Raw genomic sequence first — 17455 nt, 5'->3', positions numbered from 1 at the left:
AAAGCATGAGTAAAGGAATAAAATTATAAACATCAAAACCACCCAACTTACCGGTATCAGGAAGAAGTATGAACAAATTTTCTTCACCCTTATCACAAATTTGGTCTAAACGAAAAACCAGACATACATGTTCGAAAATGCAACTTTCATGTCTTATAAATAAATATTATATATTTAGACCGTCAAAATGACGTCTGTCAGAAATTCCAATCTAAATCATAAATTCATGATCGCACACAAGAATTCAGTAGCTTTAATCTGAATTTATAACTACATTTATATTTTTTTTAAACTAATTTCTTTTTTAGATTTTGCATTGATAAACTGTTCTTCAAAATGTTCTCAATATTTGATAAATTTTTTATATTACGAGATCTTAATCAAACTTTCAGATGCATTTTTGAAAACTTTGAAAATGAGGCGGATTTTGTCGTTCATCATATATTCATTAACAAGGGAGACTACTCTTGGAACGCTCAGGTATTGGCACAACTTAGACTTATTTTTCAGCAAGACACTTATGGTATGTACTAGCTGGTATATACTTGAATCACATTTTCTGGGATAACAGCTATTGAACCATTTAAAAAATAAGTCAAGTAAACATCATATTAAAAACTATTCAACTTTTACATGTTTATACGCTGGCATGATAGTGATTCGATAGGCTAGGTAAAGCCAGTAGTGTATACGTCTGGTGGGCCCAAACATAATCTAAAAAATATCTTGCATTATCAAAGCATTTATCTTCAGAATTTTTACTTGGTGATGGTATTCAGAGGATAATTTATCGTTTTTATGCTGCCTACAAAATAACCAGAACATTTTATGATTTAAAATATTGATTATACAGAGACGTTATATACTACGTATGGCTTTTAATGTCTCTGATTAATATCAGTGGCATTCTGTCTACAAGTATAGATCTGAAATCGGCACCTCAAACAAGTCCGGTCTTTGGGTCCAATTAACGTTATATCTGGACCACAGGGGCTTGAGACAGATCCCTAACCTCGGGGTCCGTACATATGTGTGTATCACACATCAGGAGAGAACACCGACTTCCGTCAGTGAGATGAAACCCGTATGGGCGGAATCATATGTAGGCGAAAACTCCTTCAACCGACCAAACAACCAACACATATCAGGACCGTAGGATTAGAGATCTGTGCCACGCCCATGTGGTCTGGGCACCTTGTTTCAGTACTGTATGCCTCCCTTCACAATGTGATAAACAAAATCTTGATTCATCCGTAAAAGAACGCGTACATGTATGTAGAATCTGCCGCGACAATCGATGGCTTAAGTTTTTTTTTAAAGTGCATGGACTTTTTTTCTGATATTCCAAAGAGGTCAATCAAGGTCTGTTATTACTAATTTGTCTTTGAAACACGGTGTTTCATAATTGTTGTAAAATCTTTGCCAATCACTTTGTGATATAAATTGACAGCTAAAAGGAACGGGACTTAACAATCAAAACGAAAACCGACTAAAAAATATTTTTAATAAAGATTAGCTGTATCATCACAACCGTCACGACCGTCCATCGCACCAGAGACGCACGTAGCAATGGCGAGTTTCAATGATTAGTAATGGAAGGCTTAGAGTCCGCGGACACGTTGGGTGGTGCGGAGACGTTGGGCGGTGGACACTTTGCTAACTGCATGCTGCGTCGTTGAACGGGACCATCTTGGTGGAGGCCAGGGTTGGAATTTTTGGTGTTGCTATACCAGACTTGTTATAGTACCAGGGAATTTGAATGGGGTGTACGTGTCATCGAGGCGAAATTTTGAGGCTGGTGGTTAACCCCACAGGGACCTGATAATTTGTTACAGCTATATTTGGACCTAAACTAAAGTGTTCATAGTATTTTACGATTTATGGGATCAGATCAACTTTCGGTAAAAATGACCCCCTACAACGTCATGTCCGGAGCTAATTTCAACGAGATATCGCGCCGATAATAATGGCCATCTAAATTGCCCAAAATGTCTTCTTTAAAGCATGTTTGGGATATTCTTGAGCAAGTCGTTAAGAGAAGTCGCATTCAGCCTTATACAAGTAACGTGCATGACGTGACTAAATCGCTGACAAAAGAGTGGGATAACACCTCCCTCAGTATTTTCTCGTTTACGGAAAGTGCCGACGGTTCCCGATTGAGGCGACTTTGGACATCAGGCCGTTTACATCAGAAACACTTACGAAATGTATTAGGTCTACGTGAATGACAGTTTAATGGTTAGATAACCACGATTGAACCTTTTAAACATAAAATAATTGTCAAAAGTCAGGACAGGGTTTAGAAGGGACTGAACAAGTTTACACTGGGCATCTACTGGAAAATTTGTGATTTTTTCTGCATATATTTTAATGCAAAAAGAACTTTAAGACCTTTGTTGGACAATTCCTTTACAGTGAATTGACCTGCTGTATTTTATCAGGTTACCAAGATATTCATACTCTTTAGTGGATAGTTATACCACTTATCCTCGAATTTCTATAACATAACAAAAATAAAGTGGCGACTTAAATTGATTTGTTCAAATATTGGATTTTTTCACATTAGGCTTCAATTGATCCTATAACATCCTGATGTCGCTAATATCGGTATTTTAATTGTGTTCAAATGATGTTAGTTAATTCAGTGAATTTTTTAGCATGAGTAAAATAACAAAAGGTCCAAACCTGTGACCAACCCATCGGGACCAAAGAATAATATGTATTATCATCTCAATCGGGAACCGTCGGCACTTTCCGTAAACGAGAAAATATTTAAATATTGGGTCGGTCCTGGTCATATCCTGGAGAGGGGTGTCAAACCGCAGGTACTACTAGCCATATCTGTCTATAATATCATATCATATCATAGGTGTATTGCCAGACGAGGCTAGTACCTGTGGTCAAACGAACGAGTCTGCAGACAGTCCGACCACAGGGTCACGTCACAATCGTTAAAGTGTATCTATCTGTTACTATATGAGATAGGTCGTACGTTTACCTTATATATTTTGAAATCAATTATTAAGCATGTCTTTGGAATTGTTTTTTAAGCTCAAGTGAAAAATTGTCAATTTTTGGTGAAAAAAATGAATTTCCTTTAATTACTAAGGACTAATCCTACGTAACGACCGAACATTCAGTCTAAATCTAGCTGAAACATCGCGATTTTTCATTACTTCAAGTATAGACTAGCCATCTAGTTTACAGGAACAAAAATCTTATTTTACCAAAAAACTCAACATTCTTCTCTAAACATCATTTTGGGAATCCCCTATGACTATGTATGACTAGAAAGCGACAGTATTATTAGTTTGCAGTTTTTAGGATGAAAATGGTGTATTTTGGAACTTTGGAGAATGTTTTAATTATTTTTGAGTGTATTTGAATATATTTTATTTATTTTTGAGTGTATTTGATCTGAATTGAAGTGTATTTGAGTTTATTTATTTATTTTTTAAGAGTATTTGAGTAGTTTAAATGATTTGTTTTATGATTATGATTGAAAATGATTGAAATAAATTTAAGTGTAGACTATTTGAATTTTTGGTGTTGTTTTTTTTGAATGAGTACATTTCATTTGTATTTGAGTATGTTTTAATAAAATTAAGGTGTATTTGATTAAAAAGTTAAGCCGTGATGAAGGTTACATACGAATAATAATAATGATAAGAAGGTGTACTTTTCATATCCGTCTGTAATCGAATCCCGAAAATTTCACGCACGTGTTGTAAAAGTAAACGCGCCGTGCTGCTGTATGACAACCTGATTCGATGACATCGCTTCAAATTCGTTATAATATAAGAATATCAACATATCCTTCAAGAAATTATATGTATTTGTTAGTTATTCTTATTATGTGACAGTGACTTTTGACGTATTTCCCCGCTTAGAAATACGGAGAGACATACCGAACTCAAACGGATGACATCGGACATCTGCTCGTACTGTCCGGCAGAGAAGCCGAAGGCGAGTTTTCTATTGGATGTTAAACGAGATAAGACCGAAGTCAGACAAAAATTGAGTATATTCGATCAACGAATTTTTTTCAAGACAAATTGATACGAGTTGTACTACAAGTAAAACCTAATAATTACAGCATTTACTATATTTTCAAATATTTATCTTTTTTTTAATAACGCTAAACAATTAATTATTTATTTAAAATACTTCAGAACTCAAAGACTGTTTGTATTTCAAAATTTCTTAAATTAATTTTAAATGCCTTTTGGGTTATTTTAACGATAAATAGGATTTATTGTCAATAATCTGGATTTTTATCAGGGGAGGTGACTCCTGCAACTTAGGTATTGGTATTCCACCATTACATCATCCTTGATAACCAGGGGTTATGCTTACTTTCGCTCTGTACAGAGAGCGTAACCACAGGCGCTTGTATCTGGTATTTAATACCTGATCTAAAATCCAAAATACACTACTTACATACCATAAATGTAAAATTAATTAATTAAAATGCCATTGTGTATATTTTGTTGAATTTCCCACTATTTTTGTATGGAGTTTTGTATCCTGTGCTTTTAGCTTGTAGATAATCACTTTTATTCATACAATTTCAATAAAAAAAACACTTTGTGTAACGTGTTATGTATATTTTGTGATGAATAAAATATTTGAAATGCCTCTTTTCAATTTTTTTATTGTTATTAACACCCAAAAAAAGGAAAATATTAAAATTGACGAAATCTCAATTTCTTTTGCCTTGTTTTCCCCCCAAAAAATCCCAAGTCTATTGGAATGCTTCGATTTTCATAAAATCACCTCTCCATAGTTGTATAGCCATTTTGTTAAAGTTTTAACGAATTCTGCTGGTTAATTGCGAAAGGTTGGAGCCTCTTTAAGTACTATAACAAACTAGAACTTTAAAAATCCAAGATGTAGGCATGGCGTTATTTGACTATTATTATTGTTTAAAATGTTCAATTGTGGTTATCTAACTATGAAACTGTAGTTCACGTAGACCAAATACATCTCGTTAGTGTTTCTAATGTAAACAGGCCGATGATGAAAGGAACCGGAATCGGCCAAAGTTAGCAGAACAGAATGGCTAAAGAATGTCCAAATAATATTACAAAAAAAATATGTTTAAAACAAAATATATAACACGTTACATAGCGTGTGTTTTTTTTTATTGAAATTGTATGAATAAAAGTGAGTATCTATTATCTACAAACTAAAAGCACACAGGATACAAAATGTCATACAAAGATAGTGGGAAATTCAACAAAATATACATAATGGCTTTATGGGTTTATTTTTTTTACATTTTACAGTCTTCCTTGAAAAATTATCGGACCTTTTTTTTAAGAGGGATACAGCTTTCACAATGACAGTTATCTCATTTGAAACATATCAAAAATAAAGGAAGTATATTAAATGTATGATATTACAAGTGACAACTTATTGTTCTTTAATGGAACCAAATTACTCCCAATCATGTACACGTTGGATCCCGTTTTACAGCCCACTAGCGAATGGTACATATGTAACGAGAGACATGCCGTTCTAACGTGCACCTATACATGCATTTTGTTAGGGGTCTTAATATTTTTACACAACACTTTTCTAACAGAGTCGCTGTACTGCATTTATAAAAACGATTTACTCGACAGAGCCAAAGAAATATTAAAGCCAGTATAGCTCGATAGCGAAATCGTAACAACCTCGACCTTGTGAACTGGTTAAAGCACGTGATATGGACATGTGAAGTTGATACACAAAAACGCATCAGTCCACATTCCATGCACTTTATATAGGACCTTCTTGAGTCGACTGGGTGTCAGAGTTTTTCCGTGAGTCAATTTATGTATTTGTATCGAATTCTACAATATATTCAATCTTTTTCAGGAATTAAAAGACTATTTGCATTTCAAAAATTCTTAATTAAATTTTGAATGCCTTTTGGGTAATTTTAAAGAATAATAGGATTTATTGTGTATAATGTATTTTTGTATCAGGGGAGGTAGTAGTATAGCTCCTGCAACGTTAAATGTGTCGCAGCTTTTGACATGTGATCAGAACCACAGGGACCTGATAATTTGTTACATCTTTATTTGGACCTTAAACTGAGGTGTTCAGAGTGCTTTCACCTGTTTTATCAATTAGGATCGATTGGCGTTGCATTTTTACCTCTAATCCCATAAAACGTGTAAAATTACTCGGAACACCTCGATCAGCTCATATATATAATTAATTGGGTCCAAATATAGCTGTAACAAATTCCAAGGGACAAATTCCCAAGTCCCTGTGGTCTGAACCATGTCTTAACCTTATTATCTATGTAGGGTTTTTATCTTAACTTTTCAAAATTCTTCTGTGCTCGTTTTTAAGTGAATTAATTAAATATATATGCATTGTATATACATGTTACAATTTATTTTGTTTATTTATTTATCTTTTTTTTTCATCAGGAAAACGTACAAATGATCATATATTTATATAGTTTGTTTCCCCGGCAAATACATATACTTATAAACTACCTAGCTGCTAGTCTATCATGCAAGAAATAAAACTTAAAATAAAACTTAATTTCCAAATATAAACTGAAAATGTCTAAAACATAAATGTTTACTACGCAATCTGTCAGTGGGCAGGATATGATCATGTTTTCGATAAGAAGTTCATATATTCAAGTACTATTCATATGTTATTTTGGCGTAAAATATATGAAAAAGTATGAATCATGAACGCAACGCCCTCCCCAGGAGGTCATATTGATTGATTGATCGATTGATTGATTGGTTTAACGTCTGCTACACTGCTTATCCAACAGACGATTGGAGGCAACACAAAATATGCGCTGTATATAAAATGTATTTCTTAAGTCAAGGGCAGGAGCCTTTTAGCCACAATTAATCATCTGTTCTGATTCAAATCACCCTAGCTTCGTCCGTAGTCCGTCGCCCGTCCGTCCGTCCGTAAACAATTCTTTTTTCTCAGAAAGTACTGTATGAGCTAGGGATCTTTCTCAAATTCGATATGAATGTTCTCCTTGGTCTGTAGTTGTGCATGCTTACTTTTAAGACTGATCGTATAAACAAAATGGCCGTTTTGGAGGGATCTTTCTCAAATTTGATATGTTCCCCTTGGGCCCTGTCCCTATTGATTAGTCATCCGTCATTGACAGCACTTCTAATTATGCAATAGTTACAAATGTTTTGCATTTTGCATTTAGTTATGCAATTCTTATAAGATATTACATTTGTCATAGTGGCAAATCACATATGAAATCACAAAGTTAATATACAAGATTCCTGTTTAGGAGTTCCAACATGCATATGGGACTGTATAATAGTACCTGTAAGGAAAATGATTTTTTTAGGCTTTGGGCAAGGTGAGCAGACAATAGTTTTGTGATATTTATCAAAAATACAAAAACAACAAGCATTTTGTTACAAAACATGGTTTATTTTCATATGATTATGAACTTCAAATTCACATTTCACAGATTTATTCAATCAAAATGAGAAAGTTGTAAATACACTAGTCGGTTTGGTTTGGACACATATGAAATAGCATAAAGGATAAAATCAAACATCAAAATAATCTCATTTTGTATTGCATATGTAATCCAATCACAGACACTTCTGTTTGATTGTTCTGAGAAACAAAATTTGCAAAAAATTTACATTTTTTTTTTAAAGTAATAATTTTATAAAAGCCTAGACGAAGAAAAAAGAATTCTGTTAAAGATCAACTCAGATGGCAACTATGAGATCAGATCACTGACTGTCCCAAGTATTCCAATGCAACCCATCTTCTAAGGATACAAAGTATGTATAAATGTGATGAAGGCAGATCTCGAATTCCAATGAACATTGTAATAAATCAACTATACATTCCATTTCAAGTCATCAACTATAGAAAGTATTTATAATCTTAAAATCCAATGTAATTCAACTACACGAAAAAACTCAAGTTCACATTAAACAAAAATCAAATAGTTAATTTCGGGTACACAAAGTGTTTGATCTATAACAAGGAATGTTATTGAGATTCACTATTTATATCCAAGAAAGCAATATACAGCGACCACTTAAATTTATATAAACATTATTGATGTAAATCCTTGCAATATATTCTATTCTAAATCATGAAAAAATGTTCTAACAAAAACCAACACTGGTCATAAACAGTGACGAACGTAAACAGTGTAAACATTTAAGTTGTGTTTAACAATGGAGTTTTATCAAAAAAACATTATTCTATAAGGATATCAATTTGTGGAATCTTATCTTTTAGATGAAGGTACATATGGTAAAACCTTGTTATATTTGACGTCTCTTTTATTGCCAATATTTTAGTGTCCCTTTTTCTCGTTTTCTTAAGAATTTCTCCCTACAATCCCTCAACTTTCGCCAAAATATCTTCGACAAATGGTGGCAGTATGACGAGCGTTTACTGTATTTCAAATGAAAGACAATGGTAAAAATAAACTATTGGTTTTACTAGAAATTAATCAACACAAATATCCCACAAAGATGAAGGATTTCACAATGTTGTTTACCGGTCAATAGTATGTTATTTAAAATATGTTTTTAAGAATATATTTCCTTTTACATTTACATCCAATAATCGTGGCCAATCTGATTAAAATCACCTATTACATGGCTTTATCAACTTCGTACTACACCTGAATGCGTCGGGTGTAGTACGAAATGAACCGAGCCATGTAACAGATGGTTTTAATCGGATTGTAATCATGGCAAGCATATTTATTTCTTATCCTGCAGTAATATTAAAATTTTAAACATGTTTATTATGTATACACAATGTTGACCTGACATTCAGTATACACAACTTCAATAATGAAGATTTTTATATATTAATGCTTTCTTAATGCTGGCCGTCAAGAACTGAATAATATTACTGAATGTAAAGTGGACAGTTTTAGTTTCATCTCGCTTCTCACAAATTTCATTTTAAAATAGAGTGGAACTTTTCAGAGGCGGACATTTTGTGTCCTCCAAGACAAAGTCAAACTGTTATTTTACAAAACAGACTTAAGGATATATGCTTCCAAACTAGGAATTCACCTTTGCTTTCCATTTAAATTTTAATGTCTGAAAGACATTCTCAGGAAAAGATACTTAAGCTACAGTAAGCTAGCTATACACAGTGGCAGTGTATAAATCCCTGACCAGCCACTGTAAGGTAGCTTGTGATCTTAAAACAAAACAAAAAACAAAGATTATGAAAGTAAATGAAAGTTACGAACCCTCACACTTGCCACACACTCTCACTCGGACATTTAGCACGTCACCATCCATTTACCTTATCAGAGGTTTCCAAAATGGAAGTACCCAAAACGTAAATTACAGCTTCAGTGTTTCTATATTTTACACTTTAAATTCATGGTTTTTAAGGAATTTTTTTTAAATTTGGTGTCGTAAGTACGTGTATTGAAGTCAATTGCTACCAACTGAAACAAGGAGCATAGTCCTAAAATGCATCTGTTTAAAACCTTTTAATGAACTTATATTTATAAATCTCTCAGTTTGAAAATCTTATTCAGATTGTGTTTAAAAATAATCCAATAAACAAGAAAATGTGCTATATATAATAATGAAATATGAACTTTGGGCATGTCTTAGATTTAGATGCACTTCTGTGAACAGGTTTTTCCTTTGGGTACTACTCTACTTTGGGGTACTGATCCAATTTGAGTTATGTTTTAAATTTTACTTCAGGTAGCATCATGTTCAGGACTTGTAGCTCAGATTGATGTTTCATCAGACAATTCGCGCATTCAACATGAAACAGAATATTGATCCGGAGCTTCCCATCAGATTCCACAACACTTCGACCATTATCTGAAATGGAGAATTAAAGAGTCCATTATAATTTGTAGATCTTCATTGAAATATGACCACACCTACCAATCTAATATCTCACACTTGTGATAATCTCTTCTATGCAAATAACGTTTGATATTAATAATGTATTGTCAAACTTCCATGCTTTTTTTTTTTAACTTTACGGGACCATCAGCAAAATTCGAAACATCAAGACTTTGACTTAAGAATGTTGAACTTTTTGAATATCCTGTATATATACTGCATGAGACTGACTGTAATTGTTAAATGATGAAACACAAGGCAGGATATTCAATTTGAAATACATAAATATTGGATTGAATGTTATCAGAAAAATACGTTTTATGTAGTTGGCATGTTTCGATGTTGAAAATGATACTGAGACATTTCAATTTATAAGTTGTAATTTTCAATGTGTACCTAACAATCGGACCTTGATAAAGATTGTAGTTCGAAATAGCGAGACATTGGCTCATACAAGTTTGACTGTGTATAAAAGCTAGCTTACTATTGATTTCAGGGCAAGTTTAGAGAACTGTTAACTCATTTTGTGCGTGATTCTAAAAAGGTGTAAAAGATAATCCTGATGTAACAGGAACAAATCTCATCGTCAGGTTAACTTTTCCTGAAATATCGTTCGTCATCTTTCTTCAGTTGTTTATATGAATCCCTTGGTTTTTATCTTTCCTTTGAATTAACAGCAGGGTGAACTTTAGATCACAGTCTGATTATCTCCTGATTTTCGTCTGATGTCATTGTACATCGACATATATATACATATTTATTTTCGCAGCATTATGACTAACTGACAGCTGATTATGCCTCAGAAATCGGCCTGTGTTCGGCAATGAACAATAAGATTCATCGTCTTTAAAACACATCTCCATTGGGATTGTTTTTGGTCATGAAATCGTTTATTTTTCTATATTCAGGTAATTTTTATAGTGATTTTTATTTTTTTGGTGAAATATCCATAATCAATTCTTAATAAAATATTTGGTAATGAATTTACAGAAGTTTGTATCAAATGTGCTTGCTGTCCTATTGTTTATGTTGGTGATAACCAAACGCAACATACATGTATTTGTGTGAAATTCGAAAAAAATATGTAATATGATGAAAATGAATACTCAACACCTATGAACTTTTTTCTTATCAACAAATTGCTTCAAATTTAAGCAATAATTAATTGGATTACACAACTTTCGTGTGTTATAACAAGCTTATCAGGACTCGGGTAACAAAGTTTCTTGTCCCGTGTACACAAGTACAAAGCACTGCTAATACAAGGGAAATATGTCTGGTATTTAATTGGCAAATAATCAAATTTTCTATTTATTTCATTTTTTAAAGTAAAACCACAAAAACATTATTATCATGAGTGCATCAAAAAAAAAAAAAATTCTCTATATTATTTCTCTTAAAAATCCTGCAAGGCATGGTTTTCTTTTCAGAAAGGTTTTATCAAAGTTATAGTAATGCCGGAAAAACAGTTTTCAATACTTAGATACACTCCCTGGCAGTGGTTTGGGGATCTTTAATATGATATTAGAGAATTTCTACCTACCTTAGGATATAGAGATTTTACTTCCACCTGATGAGTGTACACATACTGCTTTGTTGGTTTAAGAGGACATGGTGCTATTCCACTTGGCTTATATTTGCAGGCATCAGCATTATTCAAAGGAAATGGGACTGGGACACCGGCAATCAAACCTTTCACCTCAGCTGTGGCTTTGGTTTCTTCCGTGGCTGCAATGGTAAAAGTGTGCTCATTTAAGTGACATGAAATGCAAAAACTATCGGGACTGAGCAGCATAGGAGAATGATTCAATATTGTAAACCAAAAGAAACGTAATCCTTATGCTAACTAATACCCCTAAAAAAAGTGTCAAAATGGGAAGTATAGTACATTTTACAGGAAGAATTCGATCACAACATGCTCAAGCGTCACCAGTTAGTTGGAAATTTATCTTTATTGGCCACTTATTTCATTAATCACCCTGCATATCCACGCTCAAGTGCAGCACACACCGAACAACACACCTACCTTTGAACTGGCATTGACTCTATTTTCCTGTTATATGTACATAGTAACAATTGTACACAGATAAAATGTATAAATTTATCAAATTTTGTGAAATTTATATTTCTGCATGCTGGACAACAGTTATTAACTTCTGTGACCTCTTATAGACATACTGTTCAAAAGGAAGGAGAATCGTATGCAGACATGCCAGGCGTTCTGCATAGTCATAATAAGTTATACGTCTCCTACAGACACATTGTTTACCTCATTCACCCCTGAAATTTTATAATGAACTATTCCAACCTTTGAAATGGAAGAATTCAAATGTGTCTTCAGGGGTGAATGAGCTAATCATGCATGATGTTACTTATAGCTTTGAGGTTCCATTAAGTTTTAATGGGGGGGGGGGGGGGGGGGGGGATCATAGCAAATTCAACAATGAACCCACCTAATGATTACAAGGACGTAGAATCATACAGATACCAGGTATTGGGCCTTGAATAAGCTATTTTACCCTTAATAATTGTTACTGCCTTGAGTATATCTGTGTGGCTTGGGTAAAACAGCATATGTGCTGTAATATTCAAGTGGTATTGTAACACAGACTCATAACAAGGAGAACACCTATACAACCTATAGTTGGATCATGTCCGACCTATACAACCTATAGTTGGATCATGTCAGCAGGGTTTCTTTACCTGAATTTGACAACAGCCTGTTCCTTTATGAATTGGGAAAATATAGCATTATTTTTATTGAAAGTGGGAATATATTCCTCATTTTGGGAAAATAAGGCACTTTTTAGCTTAAGGAAACTTTTAGCTAAAGGAAACAGCCTGAATTTCTGTCATCCCTTTGTACAATAAAACATCTCAAAATAATTTCCTTGAGATTAGATAGGCGGAAGTAAAAATGATGTACTATAGTAATTATAAATAAAATTTGTTCAGTCTGTCGGAAGACAAGGTATTTCCTGGGCAAGCATTACCACACTTTAACCATTGACCTTTTGAAATAAAGTCCAGACGCTGTAACTGCGTTTGGCACACTGCCCAAACACATGTACATGACACATCAATTTGAAGTATCATATTTAATGTTGAGAAGTTTTGAAGTTCTAACCAAGACAAGCATTAAAATGATCTTGTGACGCATTGCTGTGACTTTGATCTTTGGAGTTTCGATCTCAAGAGATGTAAATGTTAAAATATGTATTCATTTATAAAGTTTCATGAAAAATACCCCCTCTCCCCCACACACACATTTTCATATGCAATAAAACTATGTTTAAAGTTTCACATCAGCATTAAAAGGTATGATTTTTTTTGGTAGATGAAAATTAAAGCACTTGGTTCACTTTTCCAGCAAGTATTTCTAATTTATTGAAATCAACTGTATAAAATATTTGAAATTTCTGCATTCAACACAATCATTAGTCGAGGAGAATGTTTGGTCACCTTCACACACATACCATCTTATTTCTCTCAGTTGAACTAAGATGAAATTCGACAATATTAACGAAACATTCACAAAAAAAACATAAAACGGTATCAAATTTATTGTGTATATATATATGACAGCTTACTTGAAGTAAATGTAACTGTCACAGAAGCGTTGGTACCCCTCTTAAGATCACAAATGGAAGCACCTGGCGCACAGCCTGCCACTGCAACATGGCTGATTGTTGCTGAAATAAAATAAAATTCATTATGTACCTCCGTCTAGAATCTTGTTATCCAATGGACCTGACGTATAGAATATTAAATCTTGTCAGTATGAACAACCAGATGTGAGCTCTTTGACAGAGATTAGAGATATCACATATATATATATATAGATTTACGAGATCACAAACCTCAGATTCACAATTCATTATATACAATGTTATTTAATTAACAGAACTACCAGTGGTACATTATTTTGCAACAAGAGGTCAAGAGTGCCTGTATCTTGATATGAGGTAAAGATAGATCACTCCATAGTACGTACTGTATTGTTCATATGAAATTTCAGAAAGATCCATCAAGTATTTCTGGAGATATAGCAAGAACAAACTTCAGATGTCAAAATCCAATATGGCGTCCTGGGGGGCCTTATTGTTTTAATATTTACATTTGGTGTGGCAAAGCCCTTCTATATTACTATNTCGCATAAAACAATAAGGTTTATGGTAATGCTGACTACAAAGAGCATACAGTTAGGTGTTTATTTTCATTTTTCATAAATGTAAAATTTCCAATATTTTTACATCATTATTTTTTTTAAAGAATACTTATATTTAATGTCTTTTGTAATCAACCTAATGATACAATCTTCTTTGTTTCGTTTTCCTTAAAAAAGAAAATCACTTGAAAATAGCTCAAAAGACCTATTTCAGATAGGTCAATAGAGCTATTATAGGTCTTTACAGCTATATAGCTCAATCGACAGAGTGTACTGGAACTGATAGGGGACATTAAAAATGCTACTAATCCTGAACAGCTCAGTAGATTTTAACTAAATTTGGCCTGGAGCATCCTTAGGCCAAGGGGACTCAATTTTGTCTCCATCAAGATGTCTAGAAGTGCCTGTTAATATTAGGGTGTATTTATTTAAGCAATAAACTGCATAGATGTGGCAGACCAACTGGTATAACTGCCACATGTGGCAGTTATACCAGTTGGTCTGCCACATCTATGCAGTTTATTGCTTAAATAAATACACCCTAATATTAACAGGCACTTCTAGACATCTTGATGGAGACAAAATTGAGTCCCCTTGGCCTAAGGATGCTCCAGGCCAAATTTAGTTAAAATCTACTGAGCTGTTCAGGATTAGTAGCATTTTTAATGTCCCCTATCAGTTCCAGTACACTCTGTCGATTGAGCTATATAGCTGTAAAGACCTATAATAGCTCTATTGACCTATCTGAAATAGGTCTTTTGAGCTATTTTCAAGTGATTTTCTTTTTTAAGGAAAACGAAACAAAGAAGATTGTATCATTAGGTTGATTACAAAAGACATTAAATATAAGTATTCTTTAAAAAAAATAATGATGTAAAAATATTGGAAATTTTACATTTATGAAAAATGAAAATAAACACCTAACTGTATGCTCTTTGTAGTCAGCATTACCATAAACCTTATTGTTTTATGCGACTTTGCTTTAATTTAATGAAATTTGAAATCTGAGAAAATATAGCTTAATACAGCTATAAATAATAGGTGTATATAGCTATATAGGTCTTTATAGCTCTATAGCTCAATCGGCAGAGTGTACTGGACCTGCCTATATCTGAAAAGAGAATTAGTTTCAGTAATGCGGTCAATTCGTATTTCAATTGCCCTCGCTAAATAAACTTTATAATTTAATTAGGGCTGGAAAGGGTAACCCGCCAGAGTACCCGGTTGCGGTTTGGTTACGCTCCAGTTAGCAAATCCACGTTCTCGAAAACTGTCCCAAAATGAAGTTCAGTATTTATAGACTTCCCGGGCAGAAATGTCGCTCCTGACTGCTGATGGACAGACCTCGAAAACACTCGTGATCAGCAGGTCGAGTACACTCTGCCAATTGAGCGATATAGCTGTAAAGACCTAGAACAGCTCTATTGAACTATCTGAAAAAGGTCTTTTGGGCTATTTTCATGTGATTTTCTTTTTTATGGAAAACGAAACAAAGTTGCTTTTAAAAGAAGATTGTATCATTAGGTTGATAACAAAAGACATTAAATATAAATATTCTTTTTAAAAAATAAGGATGTTCAAAAATCGGAAATTTTACCTTTATGAAAAATGAAAATAAACATCTTACTGTACAGTATGCTTTTTTTAGTCAACATTACCATAAACCTTAGTATGCGACTTAGCTTTAACTTAATGAAAATTGAAACTGAGATAATATAGCTCAATACAGCAGTACTGGAGTATAATTTATATGTGAATATACTGTGGCTATATAAGCTTAGGTCTTTACTGTGTACTGGTGTAAAGTCGTTTCGGTACTTCAAAAAAAAAAGATGTTTCGGTACTTTTTGCAAGTCGTTTCGGTACCTGTTTTTAAGTTGTTTCGGTACTTCAATTATTTTGATTATTGTTTCGGTACTTCGTTTATTAGTTAATAAATATTTCTCATTTGTTATTTATTGTTGGTTGTTTATTTTTTATTACCGAAACGACTACAGTAGAATTCTTTACTGTGTACTGGCACTACTGGGCCTGCTGATCAGTATACTTTGATTAAGTTGATGCGTTTTCATCACGACATTGTAGAACATAATCTAATTCCATGGATTTCATTCTTGACTTAATACTCCTTGTAAAGTGTGAAATTCGGTTTCTGTAAATACTACACAGGGAAATTCTCTCAATTAATGGAAAACTCTCAGAAGGAAGTTATAAAACGATTGAAATACAGTATATCTTGAAAATAGGCCAAACAAAAACTCACCAGCCATTTTCACGTCAATGCATTGTTTCCATGGGCCTCCAACAGCTAAGCTGACATATGCACATATGATAAGTGTCTGTAATAACGCCATTTCTGTTAATTTTCTTTGCCGGCTAAAACGAAAGCAATGTTTCAGCTATGATACCATGGAAAAAGTCAGCTGATATCGTATGATATAACTAAAACAGTACACACCGTTTGATTTCTATATGGTATATGATTCGTGTGATAACGTTCTTCTTATTCAGGATATATCGTGACTCACTCATGCCCACTTACAAAACCGTAGTTTCGGACTTGAACTGACACGCCTTTCATCAAGAGGAAATATTATAAAATACCCAAATGCTCTTATTTAAGAGGAAATAAGAAAATTAGATCTTATGTGTTAAGGATGTAACGTAACACATCAGAGAAGTCATTTCCTGTTTACATTTTTCACAGCCCTACTCACAGCCTACACAGGGGTTCGTTACAAATGTCTGAAATACACATTATGTGCTAAGTTACACTGAAATGGGTCACAACACACATACACATGGGACCCGACCAGTGTCCGTAAACTACCACTGTCCGTGAATTTCGCGATATCGTTTTCACGTGCGTTTTCTCGTTATCCTGCGCTAGTATGAGGTTTTGAACAGGTCAAGATGGTAAGACTTTAAAAAACAAAACAAAAAAACAGATGGTATCTTTAAATACCGTGGATAAAAGCTTACATTTTATTATAAACTTGTTGGATAAACTAAATTTGCAGCATGGGGATCAATATTTTGGCACTGTACGTTTCGAATTTTATGTCCAGACCGTTTTCCTAATGTTTTTGGTTTTGACCATTTGCAGAACAAAATAACGTTAATTCTTACAGCTTTCAGTTGAATGCTTCAAGAATTGATAAAAATAGTATTTCAGATAAATTACGAAAGTAAAATTTCTTTATCTTATTTTTTCATCCCAAAAAAAGCGTTTTAAGTAACATATGTACCCCGACCCCTTATTTCTTTATGAACACATACTATTTTTACACCTTTTTTGGATATTTAACGCTAGATTAAAACGTTTTGATATAAAATAATAATAATAATAATGAATCAAAAGAAAATGTGTTTCTCTTCCTAAAACAGCCGTAAAATTTAGGGTCTGTGCGCTTCTTTTTTGACCCTTTCGGGC

The 17455-nt window shown here is 33.5% G+C and overlaps 1 protein-coding gene across 1 annotated transcript; it reads right to left on the bottom strand.

Annotated features, from left to right (window-relative positions):
• Positions 1-7401: 7401 nt before the first annotated feature.
• On the bottom strand, positions 7402-16492 carry LOC110450477 (ecdysteroid-regulated 16 kDa protein-like). The gene is made up of 4 exons (XM_021498030.1): positions 16286-16492; positions 13445-13546; positions 11398-11582; positions 7402-9827 (listed from the first exon to the last, which is right to left on the bottom strand). The coding sequence occupies exons 1-4, from the start codon at positions 16374-16376 to the stop codon at positions 9747-9749; spliced, it is 459 nt and encodes a 152-aa protein (XP_021353705.1). The 5' UTR covers positions 16377-16492; the 3' UTR covers positions 7402-9746.
• Positions 16493-17455: the final 963 nt, after the last annotated feature.

This window comes from Mizuhopecten yessoensis, unplaced genomic scaffold (assembly GCF_002113885.1).
Source record: "Mizuhopecten yessoensis strain PY_sf001 unplaced genomic scaffold, ASM211388v2 scaffold5229, whole genome shotgun sequence".
In the NCBI taxonomy this organism is placed as follows: domain Eukaryota; kingdom Metazoa; phylum Mollusca; class Bivalvia; order Pectinida; family Pectinidae; genus Mizuhopecten; species Mizuhopecten yessoensis.
The sequence above is the reverse complement of the archived record's forward strand: the minus strand, read 5'-3'. Positions and strand labels throughout refer to the sequence as shown.

Excerpts from the sequence above, each read along its gene's own strand:
- LOC110450477 (XM_021498030.1), bottom strand. The coding sequence starts at position 16,376 with ATGGCGTTATTACAGACACTTATCATATGTGCATATGTCAGCTTAGCT. Across the intron at positions 13,547-16,285 it reads CATTGACGTGAAAATGGCTG|CAACAATCAGCCATGTTGCA; the intron begins GTGAGTTTTTGT and ends ATTTTATTTCAG. Across the intron at positions 11,583-13,444 it reads GACAGTTACATTTACTTCAA|CCACGGAAGAAACCAAAGCC; the intron begins GTAAGCTGTCAT and ends TTACCATTGCAG.